Source organism: Setaria viridis, chromosome 8, assembly GCF_005286985.2.
Source record: "Setaria viridis chromosome 8, Setaria_viridis_v4.0, whole genome shotgun sequence".
In the NCBI taxonomy this organism is placed as follows: Eukaryota; Viridiplantae; Streptophyta; class Magnoliopsida; order Poales; family Poaceae; genus Setaria; species Setaria viridis.
In genome coordinates, this window is record NC_048270.2 from 15334893 (window position 1) to 15351907 (window position 17015).

Here is a 17015-nt window from a genome sequence, read left to right on the forward strand (position 1 = left end):
CGTGCTGCCTTCGCTCATCTTGTATTCGACAAATCAGTTCCAATGGTCCCTTAACTTTGGCCACTCATTGAAATCTAGAGTTCGGCGCTTCTTGATAAAGTTGGCATCCAGATTCTTCTTGAATGTCTGAAATTGGGTTGCCATCTTCTTCAGCATCCACTCTTTCACATCTTTTTCTTCTACACCTTCAGGAAGTGTGAAGTGTTTCTTTACAGCTGCCCACATTATATCCTTTTGTGTCTGTGGGAGCGCGTATGGATCAGTTTCTTTACCCTTCCATTCTCTGAAGCTGATGGGCATGTTGTCTCTTACAATTGCCTCGATCTGACTCACGAACTTTCTAGCCACATGTTCGGGAGCAATCGGTTTGCCCTCTTCTATCACTTCCGTGATGTGAAGCCTTCATTATCTTTGTACGACCTCGGGGCTTATTTCACTTCGTTGATCTAGAGGGCTTTCGTTAATTAGTACATAGTAATAATGAATATGAAATGATAGATGGGGTAAAACATTGAAAATGATATAATATATATACTTCATCAGAACCTTCCGTCACGGCAAGGTTTTGTTCCACGTTGTCATCAACGTGGTGCTCGGGCTCATCATTGCCATCACCGAACATGTTGAGGAACATGTCCGCCTAGCTAGCCTCATCCTCGGTGTACATTATTGGAATGTTGGAGCCACTACCACCAGCAATAATCTACTCCATTAGATACCTTGCATCATCTTCGTGCCATCTCAACTAATTTAAACACACATGAAATCATAGATACATTAAATTAAAAATTGTATCAAGTACTACAATTAATGTATAAACATGAAATCATAGAACAACCATGAAATAAAAGAAACTGATTGAAAAATATACATATGAAACCATACATTAAATTATATATACAACACCTCTAACAAATTTATTATATGAAACTTACATGGAAACTTACATGAAATTAAACATTAAAACAATCACCCAATTATATACAACACCTCTACTTGTATATTGTCACAAAAATATCATTAAATTATATATACAACACCTCTACCGAATTATACTAATTTTCTAAGCATTTCTACTAAATTATACTAATTTTCTAAGGATTTCAGCAAATTTCTACTAATTTTCTAAGCATTTATACTAAATTATACTAAATTATATTAAGCATTTATACTAAGCATTTATACTAAATTATACTAATGTAAACTAAATTGTACTAATTAAGAGCCTTTAGTCCCGGTTGCAAAGGCCACCTAGGACTTAAGGCCCCCCCTTTAGTCCCGGTTACAATTTCAACCGGGACTAGGGGGGCCTTTAATCCTAGGTAGGCTTTTCAACTGGGACTAAAGGTCCTTTTGGGCATTTTTCATTTCCCAGTTGTTTTGCAAATACAATTTATATATGTTTTCCACTGGTTTTGTCACAGAAAAATAAAAACTTTACATATTTGAAACATGCAAAAATATATTAAATTAGCAAGTATATTTAAAATAAGTTTGAATCAGTCATTAATTCTATACTAGTTGTTTAAGTTTCTAAAATTATTATTTTAATGCATCACTATCATCAACAAACTTTTCAATTAAATAATTTCAACGCGCAATAAATGCAATTGGTATATGTGGTTAACATTATTTATATTGACCAAATAAATCTTCTCCTCAACTAATTTAAACACACATGAAAGCATAGATACACATTAAATTAAAGTTTGTATCAAGTAGTACAATTAATGTATAAACATGACATCATAGAACAACCATGAAATAGAACAACCATGAAATAAAAAAAACTAATCCAAATATACACATGACATTGTTTATATTGATTGAATAAATCTTCACTATAGAGCATTACAATATAATTCAAAGGTTTTGATAGCCATAGAGCATTACATAAAGGTGAACCATATTTAGTGCATTAAAATGTAATGTTAAAAACTTCTTCTTGACCAAAGTTCCTTGGTCATGATCGCGGCATAAGTACGGAGCCTCTTCTTTGGCTAGCATGATGTTTAGGTCAACTTCAACAGTGAATGGAGGCATGCTATCAAACTGATCATAATCATCTGACTGATCTGTTTTGTCCTCGACTCCCACGATTTTTCTTTTACCTGGAAGAACTATGTGGCACTTTGGCTCCCATGGCTCTTCTGAATTTTTCTTGGGTTTGCTAGACATGTCCTTCACATAGAAAACCGGATGCACATCAGTCATTCCATACTGATCTTTGGTTACGCCACCTCCAGTTAGCTTCACCCATTGGCAACAAAACAGAAGGATGTTCAGCGGTCCATATTCAAGTTTCCAGATCTCCTCTATGAAACCATAATACGAGTCCTTGCTCTTGTTGCTATCTGTTGCATCTGTGTGGATACCACTATTCTGGTTGGTGCATTTCTGGTCTTGGGCTGTCGTGTAAAACGTATAACCATTTATCTCGAAATCTTGAAATTTCACGATTGTGCTAGGAGGTCCCCTGGCTAACCAAGCGAGTTGTTCTTGAATCGTGGAGTTACCCATAAGGTGTTGACGCAACCAAGAGGGAAAATTATCCATGTGATGACGTATAATCCAAGCATCGGATTTCTACAAGTATTGGGACAATAGAATCTGCTTGTGTTCCTCGATATACGGAGCCACAAAGGATGATTGTTGCAGAATAGTGAAGTGTGCTTTGTGGAACAAATCCATATCATTCCTCAAACTTGATTTCCTTCCAAGGGTGCCCGTTCCCCGTAGCCTCCCCTCGTGACGTGAAGTTGGAACCCCAATCAAATTAATTGAGTCAATAAAATCAACACAAAACTCAATAACCTCCTCTGTTCCATATCCCTTGGCAATGCTTCCTTCTGGACAGGCATGATTAAGAACATAGTTTTTTAGGACTGACATGAACCTCTCCAAAGGCCACATATTGAGCAGGAATATTGGACCGAGAATAGTAATCTCTTTGACTAGGTGAACCAGGAGGTGTGTCATAATATTTAAGAAGGATGGTGGAAATACTAACTCAAAGCTGACAAGATATTGTACCACATCATTCTATAGCTTTACTAGCTTGGTTGGATAGATTGCCTTCTGCGAAATCGCATTGAGAAACGTGCATAGGTTTACGAGCGCCAATCGTACATTCTCTGGTAGAATACCCCTCAGTGCAACTGGAAGCAATTGGGTCATCAACATGTGGCAATCATGGGCCTTGAGATTTGTGAACTTCTTATCTTTCATATTTATTATTTCCTTTATATTTGAGGAGTACCCAGACGGAACCTTGATACTATTCATGCATTCAAATATGCTATGCTTCTCTTCCTTACTGAGAGTGTAACTAGTAGGACGCAAGTAGTGTTTTTCATTATCTCTCTTTTCCGGATGTAGGTCATCTTATTGCTTCATACGTTTCAGGTCCTATCGTGCTTCCAATATATCTTTTGAGTTCCCACAGCAACCCATGAAGCCTAGCACATTCACGCAAAGATTCTTCATGAGGTGCAGCACGTCTATTGTGTTGTCGACCTCTAGGATTTCCCAATAAGGTAATACCCAAAATATTGACTTCTTCTTCCACATGGGTGCGCGTCCGTTATCATCGTTCGGAACAAGTTCGCTACCAAGACCCTTTCAAAGGACTACCCTTACGTCCTTTATCATCTCAAATACACGCTTTCCATTATAGTGTGCAGGTTTTTATGATGGTCTAGCGCCCCTTTGAAATGCATCCATTTCTTTCTTAAGGGTGGTTAGCAGGAAGAAAATCGGCGATGGCCCATATACACGACCTTCCTACAATGTTTCAAATACATGTTATCTGTGTCGTCTAAACATTAGGTGCAAGTCCTATATCCCTTATTTGTTTGTCCTGAAAGGTTACTCGGCGTAGGCCAATCATTGATGGTTACGAACAACAATGCTCGTAGGTCAAAGCTCTCTAATTTATCCTCATACCACACACATGCACCTTCTTCCTTCCAGAGCAGTAAAAGTTCATCAACCAACGGTCTTAGTTACATGTCAATATTGTTGCCAGGTTGTTTTAGGTCTTGGATAAGCACCGGCATCATAATGAACTTCTGCTTCATGCACAGCCATGGAGGAAGGTTGAACATACATAGGATCATAGGCCAAGTACTATGACCACTACTCAACTCACCGAATGGATTGAATCCATCAGTACTTAAACCAACCCTTATGTTCGTTGCATCACTTTCAAAGTTTGGGAATGTTCTATTAGTTGATCTCCACTAGGCCTATCCGCGAGGTGTCTCAGCATCTCATCGTGCTTACATTTTTCTTTGTGTCATCGCATCAACTTAGCATTCGTCTTGTTTCTGAACAAACGCTTCAAACGTGGTATTATAGGAAAATACCACATCACCTTTGCGAGAACTCTCTTCTTGGGAGGCTGTCCCTCAACATCACCAGGATCATCTCGCCTGATCTTATACCGCAGCACTCCACACACAGGACAAGCATCGAATTTCTCATATTCATCACCACGATAGAGGATACAGTCATTAGGGCATGCGTGTATCTTCTAAACCTCCAATCCTAGATGGTCAAAAATGTGTTTAGCTTCGTATGTTGTGGACGGAAATTCATTATTTTCAGAAAGAATGTTCTTTACAATTTTCAATATCCCCTGAAATGCCTTATCAGACACATCATTTTTAGCCTTCCATTGCAGAAATTCTAGTGTGGTACCCAATTTTTTATGTCTCTGCTTGCAATCTGGGTACAACAATTTTTTGTGATCATTTGTCATGCGCCGCAACTTTTCTTATTCCTTCTCAGTTTCGCAATCTCTGTGCGCATCCCGTAGCACCTGACCAAGACCATCAATAGGGCCGTCTTCTGCAAACTCATCTTCATCAGCCTCGCCAATTGTAGTATCTGCAAAAGCTTGGCTTGCAACCCAATCCGGAATGTTGTTATCATCCTCTTCTTATTCGTCATCTTCCATTATAACTTCTCTTTCGCCGTGCTTGGTCCAAACCAAATAGTTACGTATGAAACCGTATCTAAACAACTGGCTGTGAACAGTCCCCCAGGAAGAATAGTCCTTCTTGTTACTACATTGGAAACATGGACAACACATGAACCCATTCTCTGGCTTGTTCACTTTGGCCACTTCAAGAAAATAATGCAAGCCATCACCAAACTACTTGATCCGTCTGTCCGCATTATACATCCATTGCTGGTCCATCTGCATCATATTACATGAGAAATAGATATAGGTCTTCGTATTAGAAAAAGAACTTGATCAATATTAGGTAGGGAAAAAATAGAGTTAATGTGATTGTAATATTTAGGCCTTGTAAAAAATATTAGATAGATAAATTATTACGTGAGAAATGGACATAGATCTTCGTATTAGATAAAGAACTTGATCAATATTCAGAATTTACACCAATCAACCTTCGTAAAGATAAAAACAATTCGCATAAAAATTACACCATTCAACATTCATAACAAACACTAAAGATACATATAAAGATTACACTAGCTCATAACAAGACAATAAAGATATAAATACACTAAAGATTACAGACGCTCCATAGTGGACTTCACGTAGTCAATTATCCTAAATTAATGGTACAACAAGCAGAATGTTTGCCCTCCAAGTCATCTCTGCACTTAACTCAATCGTCTCCGAAGTCTATCGAGAGTCACCTCCACCTATCCAGTATGAAAAAATAATGATCCACGTACTCGGGCTCAATATCATAAAGGAATCTTGAAATAATTATCCAAATGTCTTTTGGAGCAAGTGCCACACTCTCATAATAAAAGTGTGGTGGTACACACACAATAGCCCGTCCAGGTAAAAGATCTATTCACTGAGCATAGCCCATGGTGGCAAGCCAAAACCAACCAAAAGCCGTTAGGTCAAGATTAGTGAACAGATTTTTGCCTGAAGACAATATTAAACCAGCATACTTCTATTACGAGAATTAGACTCCAAGAGACCGTATGTTATCTTCACCCAACACACTACATGCACAGAAGAGCACATCGACTGATCCACACCTTATCTTCAGCGTACCTCTTTCTATTGTGTAGCCTCTCGATCGCCTCCCCCAACTCCAAATATTAGGTTCGGAGGCCATATATATCAGAAGTTGGTTACACGAGCTACGAACCAACATCCCCCCGAACTACGCATTAATCTCACAAGTCGGAACAATGGAAACAGCAACGCATTGCTTGCATGCTTAACCCGCGATTCCCCTTGATGGCTACTAATAATAGCGCAGTTTTGTAGTGCATCACACGCAAACACCAGCGAGAGCCGAGCGACATGTGGCTTGGCTATAGCTCTCGTGGTGACCCAGACCCGTCTATATAATAAGCACGCCGTCGCCACCCCTAAGCCTCTAACTCCTCTCTCCCTCGTCTCGGATGGATCGCGCCTCCTCCTGACTGCTTCTCCACCCCCCGCCATGGCCGCCTCCTCCTCCTCCATCCACAACAGAAACCCCGGCATGGCGACGCTACTAGCTGCGCTCGGCCACCTGGTCTTCGTCCCGGCGCTTGCGGCGGCCGGGGCGCCGCCATTCTCGTGCGGCCCGTCGTCGCCGTCCAAGGGGCTCCCGTTCTGCAACACGAAGCTCCCGGCGGCGCAGCGGGCGGCGGACCTGGTGTCGCGGATGACGCCCGCGGAGAAGGCGTCGCAGCTCGGCGACATCGCGCCGGGGGTGCCGAGGCTGGGCGTTCCGGGGTACAAGTGGTGGAACGAGGCGCTGCACGGGGTGGCCATCTCCGGCAAGGGGATCCACCTCGACCAGGGCGCCGTCCGCGCCGCCACCAGCTTCCCGCAGGTCCTGCTCACCGCCGCAGCCTTCAACGACAACCTCTGGTTCCGCATCGGCCAGGTACGTAATCAGCTGGCCCAGGAATCAGGACATGGACGGACACGCTCATGATACATATGCTGGCGCGCGTGCCGTTATCATGGGACGTGTTGCGATCTGGTCATTGCCTCATTGGGATCGCTGCCACACGCATTTCAGCTTTTTTTTCTCACTGGTTTGATCCGTGACTTACAATTAAGCTTTCTGTCACTGACAGGACCTACAACACTACTAGTAACAGAACAAGTATTTTGTATAATATAATGTAACTATAAATCCAATATTTCTGGTAGAGTATGAATATATATATATATATATATATATATATATATATATATATATAGTTTGAAAACAGTACACATATATAAATTTATAGTTTAAACTACATCTTTTAAATGACACTGTGATAACCTTGTTTAAGACGTCATGTTTAATTTTGTAACCGATGCTGGGAAGAGAGTAGCAATAATCTAACTTTATATTGTTTATCTTAAAAACCTTGTGTAAATTGGTTTTGAAAAGTATCTTGACAAATCACAATGGCATAATTCCGTTGTATTTTAAATGTGTACTCGAACAGCATATAGTGGCGAAAGCTATATATTGTTATCCAAAACCAAATTGTCATGTTTTTGTGACTGATAAGACCAGAGGCCGATGCTTTCTCTTTTTGTCTCTTTCAAACAAAATTAATGTGTCGTCGGTACCACTAGTAGTTAAAACTACAAAGAGTATATGTGCGGTTACGTGATGAACAACTTAAGTAGCGCATTCATTGCCTCCATAAACTCCCTTAACTTTAAAGTAAACTGACATTAGCTCACAAAAAGGCTTTTCAGTCAGTAGAATGAATGATCAAACAGTGGCAAAAAAGCAATACTAGCATGTTTAATTAGATCTCCACTACTGCTTTGTGAGCTTTGCAAAAGTCTCTCATCAGCATGTTGTCACCAGGAGTGTGTTGCAAGCATCCGCATATGTCTTTGTTATATATAATAAAAGAAACTTTAGTAATAATTTGGCTGCCACGTGAACTCACATGAGTGGATCGATGACGTACGCCTACGTACGCGCAGGCCACTGGCAAGGAGGCTCGGGCACTGTACAACATCGGCCAGGCGGAGGGCCTGACCATGTGGTCCCCGAACGTGAACATCTTCCGGGACCCGCGGTGGGGCCGCGGCCAGGAGACCCCCGGCGAGGACCCCGCCGTGGCGAGCCGTTACGCCGCCGCCTTCGTCCGGGGCCTGCAGGGGAGCGCCAGCAACACGCGGGCGGCGCCGCCGGCCGTGCTGCAGACCTCGGCGTGCTGCAAGCACGCCACGGCGTACGACCTCGAGGACTGGAAGGGCGTGTCCCGCTACAGCTTCAAGGCGACGGTGACGGCGCAGGACCTTGCCGACACCTTCAACCCGCCGTTCCAGAGCTGCGTCGTCGACGGCAAGGCCAGCTGCGTCATGTGCGCCTACACCTCCGTCAACGGCGTGCCGTCCTGCGCCAACGCCGACCTGCTCACCAAGACCTTCAGGTCCAGCTGGGGCCTCAACGGCTACGTCGCCGCCGACTGCGACGCCGTGGCCATCATGAAAGCCTCGCAGTTCTACCGCCCCACGGCCGAGGACACTGTCGCCGCCACGCTCAAGGCCGGTACGTCTTCGTCTCATGATCTATGGCTAGAAGGGCCTCTTTGATCGATCTTCGCTGTGGATTTCAACAGTTTTGTTAAGTCACAAATGGCGATAATGCAGGATTGGACATCGACTGCGGCCCCTACATCCAGCAGTACGTCACGTCGGCGATCCAGAAGGGAAAGCTGACGCAGCAGGACGTGGACAAGGCCGTGAAGAACCTCTTCACCACCCGCATGCGTCTGGGCCACTTCGACGGCGACCCCAAGGCCGGCGTGTACGGCAGCCTCGGCGCCGCCCACATCTGCACGGCGGAGCACAAGAACCTCGCGCTCGAGGCGGCGCTCGACGGCATCGTCCTGCTCAAGAACGGCGCCGGCGTGCTCCCGCTCAAGCGTGGCGCGGTGGCCTCCGCCGCTGTCATCGGCCACAACGCCAACGACGTGCTGGCGCTCCTCGGTAACTACTGGGGCCCACCGTGCGCGCCCACGACGCCGCTCCAGGGGATCCAGGGCTACGTCAAGAACGTCAAGTTCCTCGCCGGCTGCAACTCGGCGGCCTGCAACGCCGCCGCCACGCAGCAGGCGGCGGCGCTGGCGAGCTCGTCGGACGCCGTCATCCTCTTCATGGGGCTGAGCCAGACGCAGGAGAGCGAAGGGAAGGACAGGACGAGCCTTCTCCTCCCCGGGAACCAGCAGAGCCTTATCACCGCCGTCGCCAACGCGGCGAAGCGGCCGGTGATCCTCGTGCTCCTCTCCGGCGGCCCCGTGGACATCACGTTCGCTCAGTCCAACCCCAAGATCGGCGCCATCCTCTGGGCCGGGTACCCCGGCCAGGCTGGCGGCCTCGCCATCGCCAAGGTCCTCTTCGGCGAGAAGAACCCCAGCGGGAAACTGCCGGTGACTTGGTACCCTGAGGAATTCACCAAGATCCCCATGACGGACATGCGGATGCGCGCCGCCGGCGGCTATCCCGGCCGGAGCTACCGGTTCTACAACGGCAAAACGGTGTACAAGTTCGGCTACGGCCTCAGCTACTCCATGTTCTCCCAGCGGCCAGTCACCGGCCGCAAGAACCCGGCCTACAACACCAGCCTAGTCGCCGCCGCTGGCCTGACGGCGACGACCGAGGATAGGGCGAGCTACTACGTCGATGCCATCGGTGACGAGGTCTGCGAGCAGCTCAAGTTCCCGGCCGTGGTCAAGGTGAGGAACCACGGGCCCATGGACGGGAAGCACACGGTGCTCGTGTTCCTCCGGTGGCCGAACGCAACCGACGGTCGACCGGCGAGGCAGCTGGTCGGGTTCCAGGGCCAGCACCTCAAGGTAGGGGAGAAGGCGAACCTGAGGTTTGAGTTGAGCCCGTGCGAGCATTTCAGCAGGGTGAGGAGGGACGGGAGGAAGGTGATCGACAAAGGGTCGCATTTCCTCAAGGTTGGCAGGCATGAGGTGGAGATTAGTTTCGGGGCATGAATATTTGAATTATTTTATTTATGGCGGGAAATAAGGATAGGTCGATACGGTGTAATTCTTTTCTAGTGTGATTTTCCACTTCATTTTATTATTATTAAAGCCACAGAAAATATTGTAGTACAAAGTTCCAAGAAAAATTATGTGTTTTCAAGTGCAGCCCATTTTTCTTCCCACAGAAAAGTCCAATAGTATAACTGAATTCTAGAAAGCAAGGATGCACATCCTAAACTGGTGATGGTACCGTACTACCGCGTACTCTTGCACAACCAGGCGGGAGGCGGCAGCCAATATGCTCCTAGAGTCCTAGTCACAAGAGTGATGACATGGGATATTTGCATCAACTCACTGAAACTTTGATAATCATTTACTTCTTGTATATTAAGACTTAAAACAGAAAATTGCATGGGTACATTTCTATCAAAACATAGTTTCATGTTACATGAAAAATCTTCTACGACCTCAGATACATTATAGTAGAAATCAGCAGACAAAGTTGTGTTTTCAACACCGTCATGATATCCAAAACATTAACTCTCCTGCAGAGCAGGGAGAAACAACTACACCTTTACAATGACTTGATTAGATCGCACTATTTTAGTTGATCGTTCTGGTTGTAACACAGGTTACAGAAAGGAAAAGCTAACTCCCTGTGGTGTATCAAGAGATCATATTTGAATGTGACAGTAGCCTTCCACATAAAGAGGGAACTACACTCTTGATGATTCTTCACAAACTTCATCTGTCCATGGATGGATCCATATCCTTCGGCAGACATCGATCATATCATCCATGATGCAGAAGAAAAACAATACAAGAGCTAGGTAGCTGGTTGTGTATGCTAAAGTAAAGCGTTTACTTTCCATACCATGATGAAGACAGTGATCAAGCATGTGTGCAACTGATCAGCTATCGTTTCCTCAGACATCTTTGAAAAGAAGCTGGAATCTGGGTATCCTATCGGGTGGAAGGGGACAAGACACTATCAATTTACCTTTCATCGCACCTCTAAATATTGCCTGCCACCAGGAAATTGAAGGAATCAAGCAAATTATATGTGTGAACGTTCTCTCCATAAGCGAAGAAGCAAACAGGTAGAATAAGAAAGCTGAAGTTAAAAAGAAAAAAATACAAAAAGGAAAACCTGCAAGCTAGGGGATTTCGAACTTCCATACAACAAGTTTACGTGTTTTCAAGTATATCAGCCCCCCCCCCCCCCCCCCCCCCCCCCCCCCCGTGCCCATTGACCACCTAATGTAGTTGTTGCATAGCCTCTTGGATAATCTGAGTTGTCCCTAATAAGCTTGCCAAAGAGTTTTCTTTAAGTTTAGCACATCCACCATCGAGTTTAGGTACCATGGCTGCCCTATGTTATTCCTCCACTCCGGCAAGCTATGGAATAATTCCTATAGGACGACTTGAGTGAAGTTATGCTGCCATATATTGAATAGCACAGATAAATTAAGTTAGTCTGCAAAGAATTTTGTCAGTCAAAGAGGAGTTTCCATTATACATAAAGTGGTACTCTACATTTATTGGAAAGATTAGACTTAATAGCAGATAAGTGATGCCGTGGTTACAAAAAGTAGAATATTGACTAGTGACTCCAAGATCAGATGGAGTCAATAAATACCGTGGTTACAGGGGTATCATAAATCAGGGACAAGGTGATCAAAACAGTGGCATCACAAATTACTTCAATCTCCAAGAACAAAGCCATGAAGACTTAGCACCATCGAGTAAAGCATGTTAGTTTTGCTTAATCATTAATTCAATGTTTTCTGGGTACTTGTGAGCCCAACTTACCTTTCTACCTAACCTATGACATCTGCTCAACTTAAGTGAACATGTTAGGGCAAGTTGAGAAGTCTTTCAGCAGAACTCAAATTGATCTATTAGGTTGGTTGCTTGGTTTTCTGGCGTTGAGGACCTTGAATATTCGGAACTGTCGTAGATACAGAAAGAAAAGGACGATGGAATACTAACAATACACATTTGGTACTTTAAGCCATAAACCACTGTCAAGCATTACAAAATTGAACTAATTTGAAGAAATGCTGTATCAGAATAGAAACATCGTTTATTTCAAATATTTTCAGAGCTTTCTAATCTGACACTTGTCAATATTTACACTTATCTTTAAATGGATCCATGACAGTGGATTTAATTGGTGGAGTAATCTGCATTTCTCGTTGGCACAATTAAAAAATAGGCACACTTCTTTATTTTTTTTAGTTTGCACAGAATTCTCGAAGAAAATGCATTCTAGTCAGAGACAACTGAAGAACTAGTGGTATACGCACCTCAACTACATCAATGAAGTCTTGCTTGCTGCTAAAAGAGCCTATCCACTTTGTATGATCAGGTGTCCTGTAGATATGTTATAATAAGCTTGTTATATTCCTGTTGCAGCTAGGGTATAGCACAGAATAAAAATAGGAGACAGTGAGGAGAAAACAACAACTGTGAGATGTTAATGGCTCATGTTGGGTTTCATCTCTTGCCAACACCAACTTGCTTGGGACTAAAATGGATTTGTTGTTGTTAACTATGGTGAGGAGAAAATAATTATCCTTGCTGGTGAGTATTAATATGAATCCTCTTTATATTACAAATAAAATATTAGACTCATGAATGTATACTAAATAAGGAAGAACAAAGGTGGTTCACAACTCAGTCCTCCATGTTTTAAAGTGTTTAGGACAAGATAGTTAGTTCAAAACTAATTAGCTTGTCATAAATGTAATATATTTCAAAACTATATTTCTGTAAGTAGCTATATGAATGTTGTATGCAAACATTTACAAATAATTCAATAGTCATTATTCTATCTTAATCAGACATCATTTTAACTTTAGATTGTCATTTCAACTTGCGCATCCTCAAGCCCTTTAAAACACATCATCATAAACTAGTTATTTGTTTTTTACCATCTAATTCTTTAATATTCACGGATTCACCCCATATTTTCCACATTCGGACATTCTACTTCTTTACTAGTGACCCTATTCCTTAGCCTCCAAATGCTAATGCTTCCAATATATGTGGCACCAGAAAGTTCATTTATGTTAGATATCCATGGCATGGGAAAACAATATAGCACTGTGTGACATACCATACTTAAATAGCTAACATAAATGATATCATGCTTTCAAAAACATACACTTCAAATTCAACCCAAGATGTGCAACATCCAGGTACATATGGCCAATAATTATTACAAAACATGCTTTGCTCAACATGAGTGCATAATATGTGAAATTAAACTGACAGGAGGTTAATGCAAGAATTCGTATGCCAGAATAGCACAAGTGAAGCTTCATTCCAATTCCATTATGAGCTCATATGTTCAAAAAAGTAGAATCTGAAAGAAAAGGCTTCATGGCATAATGATTTAAGTGTAAAGTAGATCCTACCCTGAATCCATCTTCATGTGATGGGCATTGAAGAAAAAAATGGTTGCTGGAACCAAAGTAATATCAAAATAGTCAATGTAAACTTGAATCTCCTCAGAATCCATATCAACCAATGCTACTGAAGCAAACTTGGATATGTCCCAAGAAGATTTAGCAAGCTGTTAAAATATGGTGAATGAAAAAAGATGAGAACTGACATACAGAGGTCATACACTTAACATAGGAAAATGATGGGGATAAAAGGCATCTACTGTAAAAATATGTACAGATACAATATCTTACTGAAGAAATGAGATTGAAGGCATCAGGTATTATACTGGATGACTAAAGAAAGATGTCTGCTACATATTCCTCCATTCCTTGGTATCTAATATGTTTATTGTACAACTATTGCTTGGTTTCAGATTTAACAGCAACTAATTTTGCAGGGTTACTGGATCACTAAAGAAAGATGTGTGCTACATATTTCTCCTTTCCTTGGTATCTAATATGTTTATTGTACAACTATTGCTTGGTTTCAGATTTAACAGCAACTAATTTTGCAGGGTTGAGATACAAAGTTGCAGAAAGGCATTATTTGGAATTTGTTTGTAGATAACCAAAGGATTTGCAAGCTGAGGTAGCCCTTCCCGTGGTGTTTTCCTTAGTAATATTTCGATCTTGGTCACACCAAGATATGCGATGACTTGCTGACACTCACAACAGGAAATACAAAAAAAGTAACTTGTGCTTGCTTGTGTGTTGATGCACTCAGCACAGCGTACACTTTTCCCTGCATTTTATCTTCCACAATAACGTTAGACTTCTATTTTTACTGTTAGTTTTGGAGGAGAAATTCTTCAGCTTAACGGCTTAACCTACTGCTCGAACAGATCCGCTTTGATTAACCAACCAATTCCGTCAGTGGCAACAAAATCCAAATCCAATTGTAACTAATCCAAGCAAACAGCAAGGAACAGCGAACTCCAGATCTAACAAACACCGATTCAGTCAAAAATCGCCGCGCGGGACTAGCTGCGGTAGTAAAAGGCGAGGGCAACACGATAGTTCGTGAGAGGGGAAGGGCAGCTCAGCTTAACAATAGCTCACGGAGGGGGCGCTGTGGAGGGAGGGGGAGGTGGGGTGCACTCACGATGTCGTCAAGATGGAGGCAGGCGGCGTCGGCGGCGCGGCCGAACCGAAGGACGAGGACCTTGTCGAGGGTGTCGCGGATGGCGGCGTCCACCTCCCGCTTCTGCCGCAGCGTCGGCAGCAAGGCCGACCCCATCTTCCCACCGGCCACCTCTTCTCGTGCCCCTCCCTACTGCGAGCCGAGGTTCTCACCGCCCCTCCGCTCCCCGGTGACCTGTGCCGCTGTGCGCACCGGCGGCGTGCGGATGCCGCGGAAACGAGGCGGACGGGGAACTTCCAGCCTACAAGGCCATCTCAACCTTATTTTCTTCTTCCTCCCCTTTCTTCCTAACCCTCCCATGCGATGATAACCCACTAAAAAAAGCCCATCTCAACCTTATTTTCTTCTTCCTCCCCTTTCTTCCTAACCATCTCATGTGATGATGGCCCACTAAAAAATATTGAACAACATTTTTTTTAAAAAGTTGAACCAACATTTAAAAAAAAAAAGTTGAACAAACATTTCTTCGGGAAAAAGTTGAACCAACATTTATTAAAAAAGTTGGGCTAACATCTCTTTAGAAACAGTTGAATCCAACATTTTTAGACAAAAATACACCAACATTTTTCAAGAAAAGTTGATCCAACATTCTTCTCCGACTCCGACGACCGGCGAGGGCGGTAGTGTGGGCCGGTGGCACACTGGTATGCGCGGGGCGGCTGTTGCGGCGGTGGGGCCAGCGCGTGGGGGGCCGGCGGTGGTAGGGGAGGGACGGGTGGACGGCGGCATGGGAGGGAGGGGTGGGTGGTGGTGACGCCGGTAGGGAAGGAGGCCTGTGTGAGGGCGGCGGCGCAGGCAATGGAGGGAGGGAAGGGAGCTAGGGTTTGATGTAGATCCGACGGATCTCATTACTCATCAAATATTTGAAGGTAACTCGACAAAAATCTTGTGCATCAAATATTTGAAGGTAACTCGATAAAAATCTTGTGGAAGATGGATAAGACACGTCTCAGTGGGCCCTGACATAGGCGCTGCTTTTTTTTCTCCTTTAACTCTGTCGGCCCATCTCAGGAAGGCAGTAAACAATTCCGTCTACAGAAAAGAAAAATTGGATTCTTTTTCTGTTTCGGCCTCATTCAAGTTTCGACCCAACAACAACGACGCCCGCGGGAGGCAGGAGGCCCATGTGGAGCAGCCCACTAGTATAGTGTGAGATTAAGGTTCCTTTTTTTGTTTAATTTTTCTTTTTCCTTTTTTAATATTTTCACTAACTCGCAACTGCTGAGATTTACAATTAAAAATAATAAACAACTACTCCCTCGGTCTCAAATTACTATTCATTTTTATCTTTTAGATATATGATCTTTGACATGCACCTAGATATATATTATGTGTACGTAATAGCAAAAGTTATGTATCTAGAAAAACCAAAACGAATAGTAATTTGAAATGGAGGGAGTATTATTTATATGAACTCAATAATCTAAAATATTTCATTCAAAACATATGGAAGAACATTTGCATTTTTGTATTATAAGGTGAGAATAGTTATGATGACCATTGACATGACACAGAATAACACAACCCTATCAACATGATCAGACCGATTCCTCTTTTTCTCCATGGCTCTTTCAAAGCCAAGTTAGTGGAGATCGAATCAATTTAGTGCCTGAGACAGGACAGCCACTAAAACTGGTATTCTTAAAACGAGGTGCTGTACGTCCTTCTTCCAACCATCGGGGAAGGGATGCTGAGATGCAAAACATACCATTCTTTTTCCAATATGCCTGCAACAATTCTCCTATATTTTGAAGGAAGATCCATCATAAGCAAGATCATGTGAAGAATTTGCATCACATTAGGAATCCAAAATTCCCTCGGACTTGTCAACTATTTGTAGTCAACTCTCTTGCATGGATGATGTATACACTCATATTGTATGCATGCATCATACTATATATACAATTATTAGTAGTTTATACACATCAAACTAATATTTATACAATTACTATATATACAATAATTTGTCCTCTTCATTCTAAGGATCCTCCCATCGTGGTTACTCGGTTCGGCTATTGAATGTCCATCGTAATAAAATTCTATATGGAATTTATCACCTCGTCCATCAGAAATCCTATGAGAGTTTCTTGGATTGCGAAAAGCCTCTCCTTCTCCAAGAGTTATTCTCTAATATATAATTTGGAAATATGTGAATGTTACGCCAATAATTAAATATAAGGAGTTAGAAAACGATTAATTATTAATAGGATTATTTTACGTACAGTTATATCATCCGATATCACCTTGTCCCTCCCGAAATGGTACATGTGCTCACAGACGTAGTATCCACATAAATTATTCCCTTGTTCCTGTCTCAAGCACTTAGTGGAAAAAAATAAGTTATGAAATATTCGTGTTATAGAATGTACAAAATGTGCAAACTTCATACATACCGGGAACGTTGTACTGAATGTAAGTTTTTCTTTCTTAACGGGTGGTTAGTAGGAAGAAATTGACGACACATATACACGACCTTCCTA

At 43.0% G+C, this 17015-nt stretch overlaps 2 protein-coding genes across 3 annotated transcripts; one reads left to right on the top strand and one right to left on the bottom strand.

Annotated features, from left to right (window-relative positions):
• Nucleotides 1-6256: 6256 nt before the first annotated feature.
• Nucleotides 6257-10107, top strand: LOC117833508 (probable beta-D-xylosidase 7). Its single transcript, XM_034713029.2, has 3 exons — nt 6257-6872; nt 7928-8498; nt 8600-10107. Exons 1-3 carry the CDS (start codon nt 6441-6443, stop codon nt 9949-9951), a joined length of 2355 nt encoding a protein of 784 aa, XP_034568920.1. The 5' UTR covers nt 6257-6440; the 3' UTR covers nt 9952-10107.
• Nucleotides 10108-10336: 229 nt separating this feature from the next.
• On the bottom strand, nt 10337-14831 carry LOC117833509 (uncharacterized). 2 transcript variants are annotated; one of them, XM_034713030.2, is made up of 4 exons: nt 14497-14830; nt 13365-13522; nt 12252-12318; nt 10337-10967 (listed from the first exon to the last, which is right to left on the bottom strand). In XM_034713030.2, exons 1-4 carry the CDS (start codon nt 14629-14631, stop codon nt 10869-10871), a joined length of 459 nt encoding a protein of 152 aa, XP_034568921.1. In that variant the 5' UTR covers nt 14632-14830; the 3' UTR covers nt 10337-10868. The 2 variants fall into 2 exon arrangements, with proteins under 2 accessions (XP_034568921.1, XP_034568922.1); XM_034713031.2 differs by lacking the exon at nt 10337-10967 and adding an exon at nt 11188-11381 and having other exon boundaries at nt 14497-14831.
• Nucleotides 14832-17015: the final 2184 nt, after the last annotated feature.

What these genes read in the sequence shown, in the direction of transcription:
- LOC117833509 (XM_034713030.2), bottom strand. Translation starts at nt 14,631, where the DNA reads ATGGGGTCGGCCTTGCTGCCGACGCTGCGGCAGAAGCGGGAGGTGGAC. An exon ending in GCCTCCATCTTGACGACATC is followed by an intron (nt 13,523 to 14,496) that starts GTGAGTGCACCC and finishes ATATTTTAACAG; the next exon opens with CTTGCTAAATCTTCTTGGGA. An exon ending in CACATGAAGATGGATTCAGG is followed by an intron (nt 12,319 to 13,364) that starts GTAGGATCTACT and finishes ACATATCTACAG; the next exon opens with GACACCTGATCATACAAAGT.
- LOC117833508 (XM_034713029.2), top strand. Translation starts at nt 6,441, where the DNA reads ATGGCCGCCTCCTCCTCCTCCATCCACAACAGAAACCCCGGCATGGCG. An exon ending in TCTGGTTCCGCATCGGCCAG is followed by an intron (nt 6,873 to 7,927) that starts GTACGTAATCAG and finishes ACGTACGCGCAG; the next exon opens with GCCACTGGCAAGGAGGCTCG. An exon ending in CGCCGCCACGCTCAAGGCCG is followed by an intron (nt 8,499 to 8,599) that starts GTACGTCTTCGT and finishes GCGATAATGCAG; the next exon opens with GATTGGACATCGACTGCGGC.